The 23,666-nt window shown below is 46.5% G+C and overlaps 1 protein-coding gene across 9 annotated transcripts in view; it reads right to left on the minus strand.

The window, feature by feature from the left end:
- The window catches only part of LOC142590436 (uncharacterized), a 63,587-nt gene that overhangs the window by 35,572 nt on the left and 4,349 nt on the right, over positions 1-23,666 (minus strand). For 3 of the 9 annotated variants that reach the window (XM_075702539.1, XM_075702538.1, XM_075702543.1), the window contains 2 exons: positions 16,956-17,112; positions 4,691-4,897 (listed from right to left, as the gene is read on the minus strand). In XM_075702539.1, the coding sequence (XP_075558654.1) occupies positions 4,691-4,883 (193 nt within the window). In that variant the 5' untranslated portion in view covers positions 4,884-4,897; positions 16,956-17,112. Of the gene's footprint in view, positions 1-4,690; positions 4,898-13,441; positions 15,664-16,955; positions 17,199-21,773; positions 22,277-23,666 lie in introns of those variants that run through there. The other 6 variants (XM_075702541.1, XM_075702544.1, XR_012830118.1 and 3 more) reach the window with 5 other exon arrangements.

A 23,666-nucleotide genomic window follows, 5' to 3' on the forward strand; every position in this document is an offset into this window, starting at 1 on the left:
CCCACCAGCCCGGAGGTCGATGGGGCTCCCTGGGGGATTTGGCTGCGCCGGCTGTTGCCAGCGCTGGATGGGACCTGGGAGGTTGAGGCAGCCTCGGCTGCGCCCACCTTCGGGGTCGATGGTCCCTTCTCCTCGGTTGGCGGAGCAGCGCTAGCTACAACCGCCGCGGGGGCAGACGGCGTAACTGGCGACTCACTGACTGTGGGTCGGACAGCCGCCGGAAGCCTTTGTGTCGCTGCCCCCTGACGCGTCACATCGGCAAAGCTTTTCTTGGGCAGGTATGAAACCCGCCTGCGTGCCTCTTTGAAAGATATGTTTTCTTTAACCTTTATTGTAACTATTTCTTTTTCTTTTTTCCATGATGGACAGGACCGCGAGTACGCGGCGTGTTCCCCATCACAGTTTACGCAGTGGAGAGAGTTCTCACAAGCTTCAGAGGTGTGTTCGTGGGCACTGCATTTCGCACAGGTTTGGCGGCCTCGGCAGCTCTGCGAGCTGTGGCCGAAACGTTGGCATTTGAAGCATCTCAGGGGGTTTGGCACATATGGCCTAACACGAAGCTTGATGTACCCGGCCTCTACAGACTCGGGCAGATTACTTGAGCCGAAAGTCAATATAAGGTGTTTTGTCTTGATTTCTTTGCTGTCACGCCTGATCTTAATTCTTTTAACATTGATAACTTTCTGGTCACTGAAGCCCTCCAAGAGTTCATCCTCAGTGAGCTCCAGCAAGTCATCGTCCGAGACAACACCGCGGCTGGTGTTCATCGTACGGTGCGGGGTTGCAATTACTTGGGTTTCCCCAAACGACACTAGTTTTGTCAATTTCTCATATTGTTTCTGATCGCGGAGCTCCAAGAGGAGATCACTGCTTGCCATCCTCGACGCCTTATAACCTGGACCAAAGACTTCAGTCAATGTCTTAGAAACAAGGAATGGTGAGATAGTTCGCACTGGTTTAGCTGGTTTTTCAGAGTGGATCACGTGAAAACGAGGGAAGGATTCTTTTTGCCGACCAAAAAACTGGAATACATCATCGGTGCGCCCTCTTTTCTGAGGGCGATCAGGAAGCGGAGGGAAAGAGGTTGCCATAAAGGGATTGAATTTTCGGCAATAACGCCAGCCACCCACCGGCGAGTCCTACAAGGGGACGCTACAGGGACTGTAAGAACAGGTCCTGCAAACGCCAGCTGTACGTTATCACTATAACCAAATATGAGATAACCTAGGTTGGTTATTCACACAAGGTTAACCCTTGCTGCCTGGAAAATTGGAAGTGAGAGGAAGATAGGAGAAGACAGGAAAGATGGAAAGTAAGAAAAAGACGAAGGTTGGAGGGAGAGCGAGAGACAGGAAAAGGCAACTACCGATTTCCCCCGGGTGGGTCAGTCCGGGGGTGCCGTCTACGTGAAGCAGAGGCCAAAGAGGTGTGTTGCCTCCGCCGGGGGGCCTTAAAGGTCCTAACACCCGGCATCGGCTCAACCTCCAGGATCCCCCTTTCCCCGGACACGGCTAAGCCGCGCATGGCTACACGCGGGAGGGTCCAAGCCTCGTGTGCTCGGGTACGTCTTGGTTGAATAAACCTATGCTTGTTGGCAATCTGATTCTAGAGCCTTCTCTGCGCCATGTCAGACTCGATGAACCTTGCCCAAGTGCTTTTGCGCATTGCAGAGTGGAGGAGTGCCGTGCCCTTCCCTGACCATCGCTCGCAGGGTGAGCCTTGTGCAAACCCACCTCCATATAACTGTCACTCAACATGGTTTCAGCATGTCATCACTGCAGACCCCTTTTCAGCCCTTGTTCCTGCTTGATCCCCTGGCCACGAACTTAATTTCCCTCAACGCAGATGACACCTACAGCATGAGGTACGTACACTCTGCTTTTGGCCACCGGGATCAATCCCTTCTTTGGAAAGCCCTTTCGTCACGTCGACCGCCTAGAGGTGTACCCTAGTCCTAGCCGTGCCAGTTTTGGGTTTGCTCAACTCTTTGAGACGCGCGTGAAACAGGTGCCTACTAGCACCCACAATGTTCTGTTCCCGCTCGCTGGCTGCTTTTCGTCGCGAGTGCAGTTGAATACCCCAGGTGCGACTACGGAGCCACCCTGCTTGAGTGTCCACACTAACTCACTCACTGGCCTGTCATTTTCTTGAGCGCCTTTCTCTGACGAATTCGCCATAGACCAGACAGAGTCATGTGTCGCTATGCGTGACGTTACAGCAGTGCAATGTACGTAGGCGCACTTGTGAGAAATATGTCAACTCTCCAGCTGGGAGCACAAAGCTCGCAAGAAGAAGAGCGAACGGCATTTGGTTTGAAATTTCAACTCTTTCCGCGGCACATAGCGATGTAATACTTAGCAGACACCATCGCTAGCACGCATTGTATACACGGTGCTTGTCGGCACAAAATGGCCACAACTGGTGAGGGGCCCCTTAACATTTTGGACCAAGCCATCACTAAGTTGAAAATCCTCAATGTTCATATAAAGCGCTACGGCTTCTGCCTTTTGATTTCAAACATCACCGGACACCAGCACTTGCATGGCGATCATGGCTTTCAGTCACGTTAGGATAGTTTCAAGTTTTGGGTGGGCACTGTGGCTGACATTCTTCTGTCGAGATCGGGACGATTTCTCAGCGGCTTCCAAAATCTTTACCTCTTTTGCAACAAGCCCCTTTGCACTTTCCTGATAATGGTGGCCTTCTTTTCCATCGTCACTATGCTATGATTTCCTCACTTCAAAGCCTTTGTCGGAAGGCGGCGGATGACGAAGCCACTGTCGGCACCATTGTTAACAACTGGGATGAAACCACGGAAGACAATCGGTTGTTGAAGTGACTAAGCCTAGCATCACAGTATGCAGCTGAAGAAAATCACAATGTACATGAGTGGCGATACAAAGAGTACCACTGGCCATATGCGACTGACGAGTGCCGACAGCAATGAGTGCACAAAGGCACGTGGGAGAGTGCATCAAGCAGTGCCTACTGAGGCTGTACCTGAAATGGTAGCTCTGAATTGGCATGCGAGATGTGTGCAACGCTGCTTTGAGGCTGCAGAAAAACAAAATGACAGCGATGTTGTTTGCATTTTCCGTAGTGTCAATCTTGCGATTGTGAGAAAAATTAAGAAAAATTAAACGAGAACAGTTCGAAACATTCAAAATTTTCGTTATTATTATACATAACTATATGGAGCAAATTGGCAATAATACTGCAAAGTTAAAATATTCCCGCCGGCCCAGAAAATAGGGTGTCCCAAAAAATCAGTCGGGGATTGTATCATTACTATGCTGTGAAAAAAAAAAAACATATTCGAATTCGACTTTCTGTTATTAAACATGTTGTAAACCATTCTGCTAATCTTACGCTGCAACTGCACGCACCTGAATTACCAAGGACAGGTTAGGTTTTGGTCAGTTGTCGCAAAATAACTAGCACGATCTTCCTGTGTCTGTCATGTAGTATACTGTGAAACAAAATAAATTTTTCTTGTTTGCAGTTGTCAAAGTGGAGAAAGGATCATAGTTTTTTTTTTATTGTGGGAAACATGCCAAATTTGCAAACTTTGTCCAAACATGAGTTCTGCAAAAATAACATGTCAGGGCTTTATAAATGCATTTGAAAACAATGTGATAAAATGGGTGAAAGGTTCACATGAATAGAAAATAGAGAGCCACTGTCGATTTTCACTGGAAGTTTTGTTGTGCAACGGCTACCTTGTTGACAGTGAAATTGAAGACACTGTGATGGAATTCTCTAGTGAGCACCGTGGACGAGTTCTCCTGATGACAGCAGATTCAATTCATTGCAAAGGCATTTGAATTGCTCATTAGTGCCTCATTTATCAAAGGGAAAACGCTTCACTTTTCGCATCAGCAAAGGTGGACAGCACATTGTAACAAGAGTGCTGAGGAAGAATAACTATCCGCTGGGACAAACTGTTGGTACCAAAGAGGTCCCATCGGCCACTGCAGTCTGTAAACACGGTAAAAAAAAACCCCGAAGCTGCTATCGACGGGAGAAGACCAAAACCAGAATTCACGTCAAGACGCGTACGGGTTGTCTGAAGCGACTGCTGGCGTGCACCTCAGGAGCCCAGTGCATGCAGCTCATTGCCTGAGGGCAGCGTTGCGCATGCGTAGTCCCGATTAGTCATCGCCGATGATGTGCTCTGGGATGTCATCACCAAAACCTGTCCCAGGACAAGAATCCTTACAGTTCCCGTGCCATATTCAGCTCGCTCAATCAATGAGCGTATTGATAAAACAAGGTATGTTTTATAGTTGACTGCATTATGTTTTAATTTTATTCACATCAAATCCAGAGGCCAACTTACATTCTCCATTGATCTATAATCATGTTCTTACACTCATACACCGATCTATACATAACTAAAAGACTCACTCGGTGTAACATTATCGTGGACCAATGTAAGGGCCACAACACCAGGACAAGACGGCTCTGGATTAAGCTCTGCCATCTAAGGTACTTCAATGTGCTCAGTAGGGCAGTATTTTTGCCTTTTGCCTCAATCACTATGCAGGCAACAATAAAATACCTGCTAATTTATCCTCAGCGACAGAACATCACACACACTTGAGCAAGTCGTGCCAAGCTAGGCAGACTTGGTCATTTACCACACTCGTATAAGCAGGCAAATGTAAAAAAAGTGCCGGTCATTGCCCACCTGAGCTGGAGCTTAACTGCTCCACAGCCTCCATAGTCTGCACGCTCCTAGACTCGCTCCCTGGTTTCAACGAGCACCCAACAGACTTGTCAGCGAGAGACAAGCTGCACTGCATGCCAACCTCGACCTGACCACCGATCTTTGAAGGGGCATGGCATGCCATTTTGGCAGTGATGCTTTCAGCTAGGCTCATCGCATTTGTGAGGCCTGCAGAAAATAAGTGAGGCGATTGCAGTCACGTCACAGCATCAAGAACAAGAGGTAAATACAATAGAATAAATACACGAGCACTTCACAATGCATAGCCGAGGAAAACAAAATAACCCTTCCGGTTCAGTATTCCTAAAGGGCTACAAAGGACAATCCACATTGGATACTCGAAAGCAGGGCAACCTCCTTTTGTGAAAGGCTTATGACAGCGGAGCATACTTGAGAGAATTTTTCATCTCATGCATTTTAAAGCTATTGGTGTAGTCCAACTAATTAGAAGTTATTGGGCCATCCTAAGCTCATTGCAATCAGCCTATTTAATGTCAACTGTAGGATCTCCTGTCACCTTATGTCTTGTGCCAGATGATACTGACACATGACCTCGTTTATCTTTTACGGGTGAGCGCTTTTACCGTCTACAAAGTGTTATCGCTCAGCGCAGGACGCGTCTACATTTATCGGAAGTTTTCAAAATGTTATCGATGCTTCTATCTGCTGTCTGTTGTCGCCGAACCTTGCGTAAGCTGAGTGCATGTATGCACAACACAAATGGTGTAGAACATTGTGGAAAGGCACGCGGGTCCCAGCGGCTACTCTGGAACATTCGACAACTGATCGATAAAAGCCGACGTGCTTTACCCGCTGTTCAGATTTTCACCGATCGCAAACTGTGTTTGCCACTGTCGCTGTTCTCTGAGTATAACGTGTTTTTTGAGGGCACAAGTTGACCCAATAAAATGCTAGTTTCCTTATTTTTAGTACTGCTGCTTTCCTCACCGTCACTACTACGTGACAATACCATCCCGTGCTTGCAAATTTTCTATGTCCTCACACTACCTGTCTGCTGTCCAGGATTGCATGTCAGTTCGATTGATAATTCAGTAACCCTGATAGGCCGTCGGTTACCTGCCCTACACATTACATTGCTGGTCCAAAGTTCATTTTCAATGCAACAGCCTTCTTTAAGAACTTTACCCATTTAGCGGTAGGTCTGTACGTATGTATGTATGACGGCACATAACCTCTTTCCTGCCAACTTGTGTTTGTGTGTAGAATATGATCAAATTGGTAGAGCATTTGGTCGCTGTGCTGTCCCTGGGAACTGGGTTCAAAACTAACTGCCGGCCCAACTTCAGTCGCTCAGCATCTAAGAATGGGCATGTGCTGCTATTCAACAAACTTCTTGGATGCTAAGTAGAGTCACTGGGTATGTGGTACTCGGCATGTACTCGGTATGTACCATTGTTCAATGAGCAGCATCTCCCAGTGATATCCAATTACCCCTGTCTTGTCATCTACTTTTACCCCGACTGTGTCTAGGTTGGCTGGCCTGCTCCCTCCCAACTAATTTGTTCTTTCTCTTTTCAAATTGAGAACAATATTAGACCTCTCTAACCTATGATCACTACTATTTACCCGACCTCATACTTCTACAACTTGCACTATGCTAGGGTCGGCACAAAGTATAAAATCTATTTCATTTCTTGTTTCCACATTACGACTTTTCCAGGCCCACTTCCTGTTATTCCGCTTCCAGAAGAAGGTATTCATAACTCAGAGGCAATTTATTTCCATGAAGTCTGCCACATCTCTCATCTTCTAATTCTAGAGTTCATGACATAGTTGCCAGTCACCTGTTCCCCCACACAATTTCCCCCCACTTTCGCATTAAAGGCCCCCTCAAGGTCTGGCCATTTTAAACTGACAAGCACAGTGCACACAATGCGGACTCATAATTAAGGATGCCAAAATTACATCACTACACACCGCGGAAACAGCTAAAATTTCGAACTTAACACCGTTCACTCTTTTCCTCACGGGCCAGCGCTCCAAAATGAGGGGATGACTTATATCAATAAAAGCGCCTACGTATATGTGTATGGTGTGATGTTGCTCATAGTGACATGTGACCCTTCAAGAATTATTCAAGGCAACATGTGTTATATGTGTAATCTGTTGTCTCAAGAGACGAATTAAAGTTTAGAGAAATAATATAACATGCAGACCGAATGTCTGCTGTTTGTTTTACTTTGCACCACAGCAAGAGAGATGTACAGTCGAACCCTTTTTATAACTATGCCGGTTTCAACAATATATCGGTTATAACAACGAAAAGCAGCTGCACCATACACTTTTGTAAGTTTTCTATGGGGAAATAACCTGCTTAATTCAATGTCCTCATGACGCATTATCATTTATAACGATGAAGTATGGCTGCTGGGCGTCCATACCAAAAGGTAATGTAATGCGAAATCCTTCAAAAGAAAGAAGGAAAGATGAAATGCAAGCCGCCCAGTGCTTCTCTCCATGAGAGATGCACACCGGCGTCGCGCACATTCCTTCAGTCACATTTCCACCACTCCGAACACGAACGAACTGTGCCCATATATCTGCGCTGCGCCACCCTCCGAAACATGACTGGACCGTGCCAACTGCGCTGACAATGCTGCCGGCGCTGCTCCTAGACTGCTCGCTCGGCCCTCACAGTTGGTCCTTTAATCTCTGGCCCTCATTCTGCACAATCCTGCTAACGGATTAAGTCGCTCGTGCTTGTCTTTGTTCGTTGCATCGAAGTCATTCCTGGCCACATTGTTTCTCAGCCTAGTTTGACATGCCACCGAAACGGAAGATGGCTGATCAGCCCACTCATCATCAGCAATGCACGACATTGCCGGTGAAAAGAAAGCGCACTGCTATAAATTTGGAAACAAAGTGCTTCTAACCAATGAGGCGATCGTCGCAAACATGCTTGCATCAGATACCGACGGCAGCGATGACGGAGTAGGGGAGGCTGCGTCAACACTGTCCCCGCAGGAGGTCCCGCATATGATTGTCCCTCATGAGCCTGTTTTTGCGACGGACCTTCCGCTTCCCTACATGGGGCACCTAAATGCCTTGCAGAAGGGTGTCGGCAAACTTCGCATAAAGCGAGCAAGGCTGACGGACATGCGGTTTTTTCAAGCAAGGCAGTGGGGAGGTATGTGGCGAGATGCCTGTGGCGATCTCGCTCCAGCATTTCTTCTGGATTTCTCAAGCTGAGATGTTGCCATAGCAGCCTTCCCGCATATTTTAAAAGGCGCCTCTTGGGGCCACCAAAAGGATGCCTCGGTGGAGCTCGTATGTCATTTGCCGCTCTTGTCTCTTCTTTGCAGTTGTTATACCAGTGGCGTTCTTGAACGCCGACAGTCGCGGCTTCTTAACAACATGCGATCGAAGTGCGCAGGAAGCAGAGTTAAACAGTTGATCGAGTCAACACAATCAGAAGGCAGATGGAGGAAGGTGGCGAGGAGGAGAACTGACCTTCGCGTTATTATATTTTTCTCGGAACCGCTATGCCATTCCCCTTTTTCGTGGAACCCGGTTATAACAATGGATTTTTTGTGGCACTTGAATCAATATTGTTATAAGTAGGTTCGACTGTATTTCTGTTTTGTCTGCTTATTCCCACATCGTTCAGTTGAAAGTGAACACAATGAAACTATATATATAATTTTCTAGCCTGTTCCAGCATGTGGTCATGCTCTGTGATCCACTTGTGTCAGCCTCGGTATCTGTGTAGCACTGACCAATGCCTCCTCTAAGCAAAATTATGCCTTGGACGACGCTTGTTTTGCCATTAGAGGTTTGCCAACACAAAATGCAAGCAGATCGCCCCGTAGTCATGCTCCCAACTGTACTGCTGGAGCCGGAGTGATGCTGTTGGCAACACTGTGTCGGTGCAGCGGTGTATCTGGCTACAGGTTGTGCAGGCGGTTGCTTGTATGCTTGTAACATGCACTGGAGGCGCGATGTAGAGCACACGCCTGCTTCGTCACAAAATTTTTCTTTGAAGCTATTAGAAATATTCTACTGTGAATGATATGACATGCTTACTTTAATTTTTGTGTGTATTCGGACATAACAGAAGATTTATGGTTTCCATTGACGAAACTTGTTTCTAGCATTTTTATAAGCATTTGGCCATCTTTCGACAATGTCGTGCAATGAGTTTTGAAGTTTTGAGCATTACATTAATTTGGCAGCTTTTCAAAAAGATAAAATTTTGTCAGGATTAGTTAGTGTTAAAAAAATGAATGGTGAAGAAAGGTATGCTCAAAATTCCTGCTGATTCCTTTTTTTTTTTCGATCACCTTTAGCATTGCTGAGCCGGTCTGAAGTAGTGGTTGCTGCAACCATGGTGACCGCAGCTCAGGGCTGGCAGGCTCCTTAAGTTGACCATTGCCGAGAAGACTGTGAGGCACACCTTAGCAAGTATATTTTTTGAATCTTACACATTAAATACCTTTCTTTCTGACTGAACATGAATGGGATACGAAATCAACAGGCAGCTTCGACGCGTCGAACACGCTCTCAGTACTGTTACGTTATTTTGTGTTAAGGCACTGCTATGAATTAACACAAAAAACCTGAAAAAGAACCATACAAGACATTTGATTCAAGAACAAAGAAATTTTATGTAAATGGAACACACTGAACTATGTACTGGCGCAGGGAAAGAAAAGGGCGTCTTAACAGCTAGGTGAGGCAACAGTTGTTTGAAGACAATGCATATTCAGGCTCCCACCAAAATCCCTCTCTCCCCGCCATGCCTAGAGCTGACGACATTCATGTTGCCAACTGGGCATTTTGCGCTTCACAAGTCTCCAATTCGATCGGCATAACATCAACACCAAAATACTGCAGAAACTGCAAGTCCGAAATCTTGATCCGACTAACAGGAGTCATCAAGCTCATGGATGACATACTCGTCTTTAGCCACAATGAAGTCAGTCATGAGAGGAATGCTGACATGATGCTCAAGCAGCTGTCTCCTCAAGCATCCTGGCTCGTTACTCTTCGACAATGACGACCACGATTCATCAAAAGTCTCCACACCACTGTCCAATGACTACATCCCGCAGGCATCCAGCTCGGCGCTGTTCATCGACTCGTCCACTTCACCTTTGCTGCAGAACATGATCAGTGCACCTTGGTTCAGCCGTTTGAAGTATTGCACTTCATCGATATGTCAACTGTGGAGGAACGAGGAAAGTAGGGAAAGGAGGAGGCAAAGGTAGAGAAGAGGTATTTCAGCAGTCGGGAGGCTTTGTTTCCATTACTCACAAATTATGCTTCAGGGATGCACGACAAGATCGTGACAATCATTTCCTTGAAGAAATTTCTACTATAACTTGAGAACTTTTTCTGACAGGGGCTTTCCTTTCAGGCAGTTTGGCGGCAGCATTCCTGTCAGACACTCCTTGAGCAAAATTTTTAAAAAGCGGCCTCATAAACTTCCTGGAACTTAGAAGCAGCAGCAGCTCTTTGCGGTGGTCAGTGTCGGTGTTTCCACAGCTCATCACTGGTAGGCTCATGGGCTCTTGGACAATCCTCTGTGCGTAAAGTTCAAGGGCTTCGCGACGGGCCTCCAATGAGGAAGCACACATTTCACGAATCTCCGAAAACCTATGAGCAGATTCAGCAGTTCCCGAGATCGATAAAACAGGCCACCACAGTCTCGATGAGCGATGGGCCCATGCTTAGGAGTGCTGCTTTTTGCTCGGCGTAGGAACGCTATACGGCCTGCACAGGGAATGTGCTCACTCGCCGCACGCACGATGTATCTGCCAATCATGGCCACGCTGGCGATCTGAGGGGTGAGACAAATGGTCGCGCTGAAAGGCAGTTTTTTAACCCCTGCGCTGCCATGTTTAGGACCTCATCAAAGGTGCTTGCCGCACCATGCAATTCCTGTTGAATAAGAATAAGATGCTGCGATGAGAATGTGGTCAAGCTCTTAACATTGCTTTCACTTGAAGCTGACACGATTCTGGTCTTCAGCATTTTTTCCAGGACACATGCTGCACTCTTTACGTCCAACATGTCATTGTACCCGGCAATGCGGTGCAGAAAGCCAAACATTGGCTCGATCGGGTCGCTGGACATTTTCCGAGTCAGGATGAACTGGAAACTTTTTTCGCTGTAAGTAGATGATGGATGGAGGCAACTTTTGATTTTGCTGGAAAAATCAGTGAGATAAATTTTCTTGCTTAACCCTTTAATGACGAGAAATATAAATAACGAGAAAAAGTTTTTATTCTTCTATCTAAATACGCAAAACACATCAAGAATAAGCATAATCAACAAAAATTAAAAATATTTTGCAGAATTTTTTAGCAATAAAGGGCAAACCCCAGACAGGAAACTGGAAGTGGGCTTCACCCCAAGCCACCTAAGGCTTCATTTTCAATATGTATCAACAGCTCTCATCATATGTGAACCATAGGCGCACATTTGAGTTGCTTTATATCAGATGTGTGACACCACTTCAGCTGCATATGTTGCATCGGCCTGTCTCCTCTGACCTTGGTTGCACAAGACAGTGAGTCGCGTGCCAAACTTCAACTTCTTCGTCCAGTGTTCCTGCTCTAAACCAACAAATGACGCTTGCTGCCTGTCATTCAGTCTTGGCCAAAAACATTTAGCTAGAAACTTCATACTCAATACTTAAACTCAGTAAGAAAAAAAATTCTTTTTTGGTATGTTGCCTGTAGGCAACACTCGTCAATAAAGGGTTAAAGGGCCCCTCACCAGGTCTGGCCATTTAGAGCTGACAAGCGCAGAGCATACAGTATGTGACAACAATAGTGTCTGCAAAGTATTTCATTGCCATGTGCCGCGGAAAGATCCGAAATTTCAAACGGAACACTGTTTTTCCTTCTCGTAGCCGCCACGCTCCAAGCCGGAGGATGATATACTCCCGTCCCTGCACCTACGTAGTCGTGTCTGCACTGTGATGTAGCTCGTGGCGACGCGTAACCTTGGGAATTATTAAAGGCACCATCTGTTATTTGTATGATCTGTTGCTTGAATTGACGAATTGAAGTTTAGAGAAATAATAAAACACACAAGCGGAATCTCTACGTGTTTTTGTTTTACTTTGCACCGAAACAAGAGAGAGGTACTTCCGCTTTGTCTGCTTGTTCACACGGTCGTGCGGTCACGTGCGCAGGTACCAAAACTGTGCCATGTTCTACTGTGTTCCAGCGCGTAATCATTCCCTGCGATCCACTTGTTCTGCCTCAGTATTAGCATAGCACTGAATTATGCCACTAGTACGGTTTCCCTGCACACAGCGCGGAAAATTTGTGCGCTTCACGAATGAGAGAACAGCTCGCGCACGATGTTGTCACGGAAGTGCATAGCAGTGAAAAGAAAAGTGAGAAAAACGTATGCATCACGCGATCCTCGAGGTCAGGTATGGGAGAATGCAGGGAAGGAATTTTGCATGTGGAGACTAGACAGGGTGAGTAGAGAGACTGTCTTGCTTGGGAGTAAAGCCCGCCTGCAGAAATCATGGGTTTGTGGCACTGAAATATTTCTATCTCGGCTATTAATGAGCCGACTTGAAAATTTTCTGCGGCAGAATGCTCCCTAGAGGACACGTAACAACTTCCAGCATATAACAAAAATTTGCTATGAGGCCTGGTGAGGATCCCTTTAAGGTGCCAACCGCAAGCTGCAGCGCAAGCTGGGCTTGGAGAACAATCGCACCCCCAACAACCTATTCCAGCAGCGCATCAGACATTGCAGTTACAGCGGCATCATCTCGCACTGTTCTCTATGAATAAAGAGTGCTAAGGTGACGCTAAAGGTTTGGAGAAACTGCGAGCTAGAAAGAACGCGCATGCGAGAGCAGACGTCTCAATACCAGCTGCCCTTTCCACTAGTTGGCACTGGTCTGCGTTCTTGAACCGAATTATGCTTCATTTTATTGTGTCTGCAACTGAAAATCGCCAACAAAAAAAAAAAAAGAAAAGGAAAAAGAACATCGAGTTCTGGTTCCTTCACACTGCGGCGCTTTGATGACTTGCAGCCATCCACTACTGCCCGACAGTGCAAAGTGCTGAACTACTCACGAATCTACTGCCATTCTACTGCAGGCGAAACTACTGGCATTACCGCGTCCCTTCGTCCCGACCGTCAGTAGCAGAAAGGCCGAACGCCGCACTTGAAATTTATTAAGCATGACAAGCGCCAGCATGAAAACAAGGATGCAGAGAGTAAGTTTGACATCACACTGGGTACTCTCATCGTGAGCGCACGATAGCAGCGCCAAGATGCGGCCCTGCAGCTGCTCCGGCTCCGGCCGCCTATGCCGTGGTCCATTTCAATCTGTTGACGACTGTACATGCTTCTCTACACTTTGATGCCAAGTTGAGTCACTGTGCATGTGCCGGTATTGAATGAAACTCTTTGACACCACTACCAACACCACCCCTACCACTACCGTAACCAATTATTGTGTGCCAATCATGATTGCTAACGACATTAAAGTCACCAATCATCTCAAAAGAATGGATCCACTACCAATTTGCTTCTTCTTAACCCCATTAGGGCCTACTTCTTTTTCTCCAAGTGCGACCCCCCCACCGTTGAGTTCGTTTTTATTGCAAGTTTAACATCGTCAGACTGACCTATATTGCAAAAAAGTTACATTTTTTCAGAGTCACTATAAAGTGGCAATTAATATTTTTCGTAGAAAAGCATGCATTGTTTATTTTTCGGTACAGATACAGATGGGTTGCATAACTACTTATAAGAATAAAATAGTAGATACACCGAAATACATATGTTCTAATTCGGCACTCACGTACGCCTTGTTCAGGTGTTTTGCAGCCGCACTCTGTACGTGCTGCTCTTTATTGAACCACGTTGACGCCAAATTGGGTCACAGGTGTGAACACTTTTCATATTACTACTTAACATAGAATCAACAATCGTGCACCAATCATCGGACTGCTAATGACAAAGTTGCCAATCATCTCAAAAGAATCGATGCACCACCAATTATCTTCCTCTTAAACCATCGAGAGTATTTTTCCCCCAAATGTGAGCCCTCAGTGTTGAATATTTTTACTGTAGATTTAAAATCTTCAGACTAACAAATTTTGCAGAAAAGTTATCTCAACTTTTTCAGACTGACAATAAAGTGACCAAACATATTTTCTGCAGGTAAACATGCACTGTTTATTCATGAAACAGATGGGCTTGTATTACCACTTACCAGATTTTTTTTTTTTTAAATATAGAGAGGCTAGAAAGCAACATAGAGGCTAGAAACAGTGACGTGCTCCCAGGGCTCGGTTATGTTAGCAGCTTCCACCATGATGCCATCACTACCATGGGGGTTTTGCTCTAGTGCATAAAGCCCGCCTTTTTGAAACAGTAGTTGATGGTGAAAAAGGGGTCCCTAACACTTTTTCCATTGATAGGCATGCCCACTGGATACAACCTTCACGATCACAGAACTCCCAGTTTTCAGAATCATCAATATTGTTACGCACCAATAGTTACGATAAAGAGGCCAGCACTGTGAAGATGACGACAATAACTAGAGACTACTAGTATGGGCTGTTGTCTTTTGGCAAAGTGCAGCATATTCATTTTGTAAAAAAACTTGTGTGTAGCTTCTTGTCTGTGACTTCCCATGTAACATATTTGGTGGAGGTAGACATGCCCTGTCCTCGTCATGGGGCTCGCAGTGGATGGTACATCGAGCCTTCCGTCATGGCTCCCGGAGATGACAGCTCGACTCAATCGTCTCCGACACCTGCTGCTACTCCAACGAGCCACATCGCACTCTCCACGTGATCTTGGCATATTCTTGGAGAAAGATGGGGAAGACGTCGATGACTGGATCAGCCTGTACCATCGCGTCAGCACCAATAACCAGTGTGACTCAACTGTCATGCTTGCCAACATAGTATTTTACCTCGGTGGATTGCACAGCTCAAGTATGGCTTAGGACACGTGCAGACGAGCTCACCAGTTGAGATACACTTAAACAAAAGCTGCAGAACTTGTTCGGCAACCCTTACAGTCACCAACTTGCTGCTGTTGTACCCGACAATCGGTCAGAACAAAGGATGATTCACCTGCAGACATGCGGCAATCACAGGTGCTGATCCCACCTCATTGTTCACTCAAGGAAGCTCAATCAGCATCACGAGTCTTACAGACAAGTAGTCATGTTCCAGATCTTTGGCTTTCGAGCATCCAGAAATGACAGCTCCCTTCAAGATAACATTGTCACCCTCTCCTGACCATCACGCAGAGGTCACTGATTGATGAGAGGGTCATTGTCGAGAACTACCGGGAAAGGCATCAATGGCCGCTTCAGTTTGCCATGTGGAAGCCGCCTCGTATTGTGCAATGTTGGGAGAAGGAAGTGGTGAATGGTAAGGCGTTTGTGATTGTCCTGTGAAATCCCTTGACGAGGGAAAGAGGGAAATAAACGGCATAAAAGGTGGACTGGGACGGATGCGAGAAGGAAGAAGCTCGGACATACACACTCTAGCATGTAGTGTGCTCTGAAAGTTTAGAGCCCTGTGTATAAAACTCAACCATGTACTTCTGAATATAAAACCTTTTCTTGTTCCCGTAACTGTCGCTCGGAACCCTTCTTTCTCTCGGCACCTGGCACGGCACCATAACGGAACCGACCTTACAATACAGGCAGGCAGCTTATGAGATCGATCGGCATTGACTACATAGGTGTGGCGAGTGCTACATGTTTGCTTCTCTTTTCGCCAGGCTCATAGCGCAGGCAATCCATAATAGTGTTTGGTGTTGTTAGTTATTTTATTACATACACCAAGAATATAGTGTCTCGTGGGCTGATTGCTAGTGGGGAAGAAACACAGGGTGCTTTGTGAGCAAGGAGAAGTTGCAAATCCAAGAACTGCTTGAAAGTCATGAGCAGATCAGCATTACGGTTGGCCCTGCAAAAGGCAAAAGGTAGCAATTAGAGCTTTTGCAGAATGAGGAGAGGAGTTGGGAGGAGGCTGGTGAGGCAAGGAAAATTATTTTGTAAAAAAGAGAGCACGAAGAACAAGAAATTCTGCAGTCTCCTAATAGTGATAAGGATGGGCTAGCTATGGCCTGATGTTTGCTCTTCATGTCACCAACGCTCTCACTAGTACAAGTAAGCAGATGCTAGGAGAGTATGTTTGTGTTTTCTGGTAGGCACTGCTTTGGGAATTCACCTTCCTTAAATAGCAAATTGCAGTTTTAAGGAAGGGTGAATTTTGAAGGCTAACAAATTCGCCATGGAGAAATTCAAAGCGCAGGACCTCCTTCTAATTTGCAATGAGTTGGGCATTCTCGCCAGCTCCGCAACAACACAAGAAGCAGTTCTCGACGTCATGAACGCAGAAGATGTGACAGTCCAGGAAGCTGAAGAGGCTTGGGAAACCATTGTTGAAAGAAAGCAAATGGCAGAGGAGTGCAAGAGGTGCAAGCGTGAAGCAGGAGAGAGGCGAAAGAGGTGCAAATATGAAGAAGAAGAGGCGTGTGAGGCGTCAGCATGAAGAAGCCGAAAGGCACAAGAGTGAAGCAGAGAGGTGCGAGCATGAAGAGGCAAAAAGATGCAAACTTGAAGCAGAAACACACCAGAGGCGTGTGCAGGAGGCAGCACAATGGCATGTTCTTGGAATGGAAGAGCTTGAGCAGAAAAGTCAGATACTTAGATGGCAAATAGCGCGATTCCAGCTCCACACTTTCATGGTAGAGGAGGATATAGTTATATTCCTCGCCGGTTTTGAAAGAGTGTCGTATCTTCCTGTTGTGGTCCGTCTTGGCTGTTTGCGCTGTAAGTTTAAGTTCAGAATTATGCACCAACTAGGCCCAAATGAAGTTTTACTGAGAAAGAGGGTGTCAGCCGGGACTTGTGGACCAAGAGATTACCAGCACTAATCCTGTTCAGTATTGATGTTTCATGAACCGCTTGTCTGAGGACAAAGTGCGAGACTACGATAGGGCTAAGAAGGATTTCTTTAGACCCTTCTGTCTAGCATTTCAAACAGACTACGAAGGCAAAAAGAGAGAGCAGCAGAACTCGCCAGCCACTACCGCACGCTCCGAAGTTTCCGGAGTAAGTCGTGACAATCAGAAACAAGTGACAAAGCAGGATATGGTTCCCGGAAGCCAAAGGGTGACAAGTATTTCTGTAGGCATTTTAAACCGGAGACTTCAAATTCCCCCAGCACACATCAAGAGAAAGAGGGTGACGCACCTAAAGTAGCAGAAGAAACGAAGATGCCCCCGCTGATGGTGTACACACGTTGGAGGCGCGGAAGATCGTTGTGTATTACAACTGCGGAGGAAAAGACCACATAGCCAGGAGCTGTGAGAAGCGGGTGGTATTTGTCATAGCTCAGGACTCCAAGAACCTGCAGCCATATATGGGACAGCTTTCACTGAACAGCCAGGTGTGTATGGAGGCGGCAATATTGGCCAGCTTGCCAGAGCAAGTAACCTATTAAAAAAAAATAATAACCAAAATAAAAGAGCAAGTAACCCAAATAAAAATCAATCTTTCGTTGCAACCACCAACTACTCGCTGTGATATTTCCCTTCTATTATTATTTCATAGATTTGTTCACACAGTTGGCCTAACCTTATCAAACCTGAAAAAAGCATCCCTGACGTCACAACGACTAAACAATCAGTTCAGCTACACCCGAATTTATGGCAACACACACGCTTTTAATTTTTCAGCTTTGCCCCGTGCGGTCCGTTTATGGAACGCACTACCAGATACCATTGCATGCGAATCTAAACACACTGCATTTCGCAATCTGCTAACCGATCAATATGCCGTTTCAACCGTCTAAACACGTCATGTCTTTTGTAATTTTTCTTGCATTTTTCTTACAATGTTAGAGAATTTCAGTGCTCCCAATTTTTTCACAATACTTACTACTGTATAACATGCAAAAATGTTTACAATGTTATTGTGCTATTATGTTGTTGTTTACCATTTATTGTTATTGCTCAACATATTGTATTTGCTAATGTATTACTTTTCCATGTTCTGTGCGTACTCCTTTCATTATGCTGATGTTTATTTCTTTCCTGATTCCATACTAATATGTTACCGTATTTCCCCCCTTACACTATGCCTTCTCGAAGGCCTGTAAGGTACATGTAAATAAATAAATAAATAAATATGCCCTCCTGTTCGGGTAAAGCGTAGCTTTACAGTAGCACAATTTAAAAGTGAACTAGAAGAAAGGCGGAATAAATCAGGCCTTCTGACCCAATTTAGGAAAGTGATAAGGCTTGCAGATGGTTTTCCATTTTGTTTATTTTGCAACTTGGCATTATGCTATGATCATGTAGCTATCTTGTGCTAAGTGTTACAGATATCAATTAATCAAAGCCAGTTCTCCCTTCGCCTTCCTGATCTGTGGAAGCTCTAATTCATGATTACTTAGCTTCCTTACATAAACTCTGTGTCTATTTGCACGGAGACATTGTTAAAAGAGTGCTGGTGCTTGTCCAGATTAATGTGAACCTTGTGTTTCAGGGTTTCCCTTCAAATAGGGGGCTGTCAGGTTATTTCAATTTGTACAGTTTGGCGATGAGTGGCCTGCATGTGGCGCTTGCGGCATTGTGCAGGGCTGACAAAGGTCGCTCCGTGGAGCTTGTCATCTTGCATGTATACAGTCAAGTCAGAGCCCACCTATTAAGATGCCTTTGGCCAGAAGATCTTAATTCTCGGAACCTGCATCCCCATGGCTTTGAGGAATGCAAGCATCAAGCCAGCCGAGCTGCATCGAACAACTCAACGTCCTGATGCGCTGTCTGGTGGCAGGGGTGTTGTGCCTGATGTTACGTTTCGCCTACGACGCGCGGTTTAGCCGGCGCGACTGCAACAAAGCGGCAGACATTTTGGCCCGTTCGGCGTCGCCGCTACGCTCCCCGCCAAGCGCGTCCAGGCATGTTCCGATGCCACGTGTCTTCATGTGCGTGTGTGAGTGTATGTGCCATTGTGCCCGACCGGAGGCGCTACGAGAGTAGAAGTCACCTTCTCCTCCCAGCCATTGTGCCCGACCGAAGGCGCTACGAGAGTAGAAGTTTCCTTCTCCTCCCAGTCTTTGTGCCCGACCAACGGCGCTACGACAGTATGCGTCACCTTATCTCATTGTACAATCACGTGCTCGTCTATTGAGGGGTTCCTTCTTGCCCTCAACTGCGAGAGTATAAAAACAGCTGCCCCGGACGCCAAAGGAGGGCTCCGATTTCTTCTGTTGAGTAAAGTGCTCTCCCGTCTCTCTACTTCGGTCAACCTGACCGCCAACTCTTTGCGATGTTAAAATAAACAAGTTGTTTTGTTGTTACCAGTCGACTCATGCTTTGCCGGGACCTTCGGATGCTTCCAGTCGTACCCCAGGCCGCCAGGCCAACGCTACCCTTGGGGCTTGCGACCCAGGTGCAACAACGGGCGTCAGCGCCGAGTTCCCAACAGGTCGTACCATCGGTGCGACCACAACAACCGTTGCCATCGGTGGGATTCAAACACTGACAATCCCTCAGAAAAAAGATGCTTCACCGGCAGACATGTGGCTATCATGGGTGCTGATCCCGTCTCATCGTTCACTCAAGGACGCTCAATCGGCGTTGCCTCTAATTCATGATTACTTAGCTTCCTTACATAAACTCTGTGTCTATTTGCACGGAGACATTGTTAAAAGAGTGCTGGTGCTTGTCCAGATTAATGTGAACCTTGTGTTTCAGGGTTTCCCTTCAAATAGGGGGCTGTCAGGTTATTTCAATTTGTACAGTTTGGCGATGAGTGGCCTGCATGTGGCGCTTGCGGCATTGTGCAGGGCTGACAAAGGTCGCTCCGTGGAGCTTGTCATCTTGCATCTATACAGTCAAGTCAGAGCCCACCTATTAAGATGCCTTTGGCCAGAAGATCTTAATTCTCGGAACCTGCATCCCAATGGCTTTGAGGAATGCAAGCATCAAGCCAGCTGAGCTGCATCGAACAACTCAACGTCCTGATGTGCTGTCTGGTGGCAGGGGTGTTGTGCCTGACAATCCCTCAGAAAAAAGATGCTTCACCGGCAGACATGTGGCTATCATGGGTGCTGATCACGTCTCATCGTTCACTCAAGGACGCTCAATCGGCGTTGCCTGAGTCATAGAACAGGCAGTCACGCTCCAGATCTTCAGCTTTTCGAGCACCCAGAAATGACAGCTCATTTCAAGATAACAATGTCACCCTCTCCTGAGCGTCACAAAGAGACCACTGATTGATGACAGGGTCATTGTCGAGAACTCACAGGGAAAGGCGTGATCCTTCTGCACCTACCTAAGTCCATACCTATGCCAAAGCCACGGAATCAGTGCAGTACTGGCACAACGCCAGCAAAGCAACGACCATATTACCACTTATGCCAGCAGACACCTCCCAACCTTCAAGCATAACCATTCCATCATTGAGCTCGAGTATCTGGCATTAGTTTGGGCAGTTGCAAAGCTACGCCTATAATTATATGGCCGACCCTTTTCAGTCATCACACACCAGCACGGACATTGCTGGTTGTGCTCACAGAAAGACCCTACAGGTCGACTTCCTCACTGGATGTGACGCTGACAAGGATATTCGTATTCTGTCATTTAGAAATCTGGCTGTCTCCACAAGAACACTGATTGCCTGTCTCGTTACCCGGTCAACGAGCCTGACGACACTGTCTGTAGCACCGCCAATGGCATTTTCTCTGTGTCTGCTTTCCCTAACAACGCCGATGAGCAGTACTGAGACCCATCACTTCGAACACTCGCTGAGCATCTGCACGCTTCACCTAACAATGCCTCTCTTGGCCGATATGTCCTCCAGGTTGGCATTCTCGAACGAAGGAACTTCTCCCATGGCGGGTCTGATTATCTTCTTGTCATGCCCAAACTTCTGCAACACACTCTGCTCTTTGAGTTCTATGATGAATCTACTGCAGGACACCTTGGGGTATCTCTCAGGTACAACCCCATCCGCCGCCGCTTTTATTGGTCCGGTCTCACTCGCTCCATCCGATAACACGCTGCTGCCTGCGATTTCTGCCAGCACCAGAAAGAGCCTCAGGCGCTACGTGCTGATCACCGTCCCTGCAGAACAATTCTTCCATGTTGGATTAGAGCTCCTCAGCCCTTTTACTGCGTCATCCACTAGAAACAAATGGGTAGCCGTTGAAACTGATTACGCCACGTGCTAAGGGAGGCGCCAATCACACGGGCTCTCCTGACCAGTTCGGCCACTGACGTTGCACTTTTTCTTGCATAACATTATCTTACTCCACAGTGCCAGCAATAGATTTTTACTGATAGTGGTCATAACTTTATGTCGAAAGTTATCACCGACATTGTGCGTTCCTGCTCCACACAACACAAGCTGACCACCGCACACCATCCTTAAACCAATAGACTGACGGAGTGGTTGAACTGTACCCTCACAGATATGCTGTCCATGTACGTTCTGAAGGCCTGCTATGCCTGGGACGTTGCCCTTTCTTACATTACATTTGCCTATAATTCTTCTCGGCATGACGCTGCCACAATTTCTCTATTTATGTATTGTACGGTCACAAACCAACCTTGCCCCTGGATACTGCATTTCTTTCTGAACCTCCTCGACAGGCGAGCATGCGCAGTGCCATCGCCTTGGCCAACTTGCCCGTGCTCGACTGACGGCATCGCAAGCCACTCAGCAGCAACTGTACAATGCCTGCCACCGTAACGCACAGTTTTTACTTGGTGTGCACACGTTCCTGTGGTCACCCTCTCGTCATGCTGGACTTTCAGAGAAGCTCCTTTCCTGATTTAGACAAGGTCCTGCCGCATGCTTCACCAGGTGACACCAGTGATCTACGCAATTGCTCCCGTCAGCTCAACGTCACCCTCTACTAGGTCATCCAGTGATGTTGTGAATGTCAGTAGGCTCAAGGCCTACTACAATGCTTCTGAGCCAAGCCTTTAGTTGTGCTGCGTTGGCGCTTTTACTGACGAGGGTAGTGCTATAGTAGTACTATGATAGTACTGTGGTGGTAGTAGGGTAGCAGTTACGATGCAAAAGAAGCCAGCGGTGTCAAGACGATGATTAAAGGCTAGCTCAGGCTGTTGCCTTTTGGTGAAGTGCAGCATATTCATTTTGTAAATATACTTGCATATAGCTTCTCGTGTGCATTTTCCCTTGTAACAATATCATTGAATGCGAGCTCATACTTCTTCCAGTCTTCCAAATTTGCAGCTTCGTCTCAAGCAACATGGTGTTGTGCTCTGTCAGCACTATCTTTTACAAACTGGGCTGTCTGCTGCTTTGGGCTGCTTCTACGGCAAATTTTCCACATTGTTTCCGCGCTCAAAGAGAGAGAGAGAAATGGCAGAAAGGGGAGTGCCAAGGCACAGCTTCACTTTCACTTTTAGCCCTTTTTCTTTCACTCTCTCGTTCTCTCTCCGGATCCATATGAAGTGCCACTGCGAGTGATGCAGATGCAATGCAGCTGGCGCCTCTTGCACCAAGCTGCGATGCTCTCCGTGGCTTTGTGAGATGCACTGCGCGGAAATGGTGGCAAATTCGGAGTCTAATAAGGCAACCTTTCCACCCTGTCTAAACACTGTTCGTTTAAAGGGAACTTAGCAATGCAAATGTCAAGCACAGTCTGAAAACACCATCCAGAAGACATAACTGATGGTTGCGTCTAACATGCTATGATAATAACATGTCGCTATATATGGATTCTTAAAGCTAAGCTTTCTTTGCATGTTCCTTCGAATTTTTTACTGCCTTACTTTTTACTGCCTTACAAGCCACTTCGAGCAGTGGCTGAAAGTGTGCATGTACATGGCAGGAGCGACGTAGAGAGGAAAGGTGACGCAAGAGGTTCGTTTCAAGTTTTACATTGTGCCGCATTTGCACAACACCCTCTGGGTCATCACCAGATAAGCCTCCTGACAGCTTTAGTTATCCGTGAGCTCCCCCCCCCCCCCAAAATCATTGCAGAAACTGCAGCGGTTTTTACTCTTCTATTAACGCGCGAGTCCCGAGGGGAGATAGACAGAATGCAGAGGATGGGTAGAACCTATGCAGTTGGGAAACAAGTGAATAACAGCCTTGCCCCTCTTCACTCCCAGTTTCCATACAGAGGGGGGAGAGGAAGGCGGGAGAGGGAAAAAGTGACAAAAGAAAAGCAAAAACGACAGCCCTTGCTCGCAAGCTAAAGGTACAATACTTTAAATTTCTGCTATTTCGGAAATATAAACACCATGCACATTTGCCAAGTGGACAAATGGTGCGGGGTGCGTACACGCCAAGCTTCATTACGTCACCATAGGGTCTAGGCGACAAAACAGAAGCAGCAGCATGTGAAATCGACCCTTCTGTGCTCATGGCGGTAGCTTTGCGGCTACGGTCAAGGTCGCAGGTTCAATCCCGACTGCAGCAGCTGCATTTCGACCAGAGTGAAATGCAAAAACGCTTCTGCCTTTAGATATAAGTGCTCGTTAAAGTGACTCTGAAACAATTTTCACGATTTTGTAGAAATGTGCTGAGTTGTTAGAGTTGGCACTCGTGATAATTGGGTGACAAAAAGTGTGTAATTTACTATAACCTTTTAAATATGTTCAACACACGACACTTTGCCATGCGCTTATGTGTTGTAGCTCATTCTGAGCGTGATTGTACTTCACTACCAATCGCAGCACGCCACTCCTCTTGAGTTTTCAGCCTCCCCTGATCAAGTGACTTGAGGTGACCACATGGTGCCACTAGGGCGAGCTGTCCGATTCACTGCTCAGGGCGCATTATCGATACTTTTCCCAACTTTACGGTGAACAAATGTGGTTTGTAATAGTTGAAATGTAAGTTAATTTGTTTCTATGAAAAAAAAAGTACCAGAAAGAGAATGCACAAGGACAATTTATCGCTACACTTAAGCACTTCCGG

This window comes from Dermacentor variabilis, chromosome 8 (assembly GCF_050947875.1).
Source record: "Dermacentor variabilis isolate Ectoservices chromosome 8, ASM5094787v1, whole genome shotgun sequence".
NCBI classification, from domain to species: Eukaryota; Metazoa; Arthropoda; class Arachnida; order Ixodida; family Ixodidae; genus Dermacentor; species Dermacentor variabilis.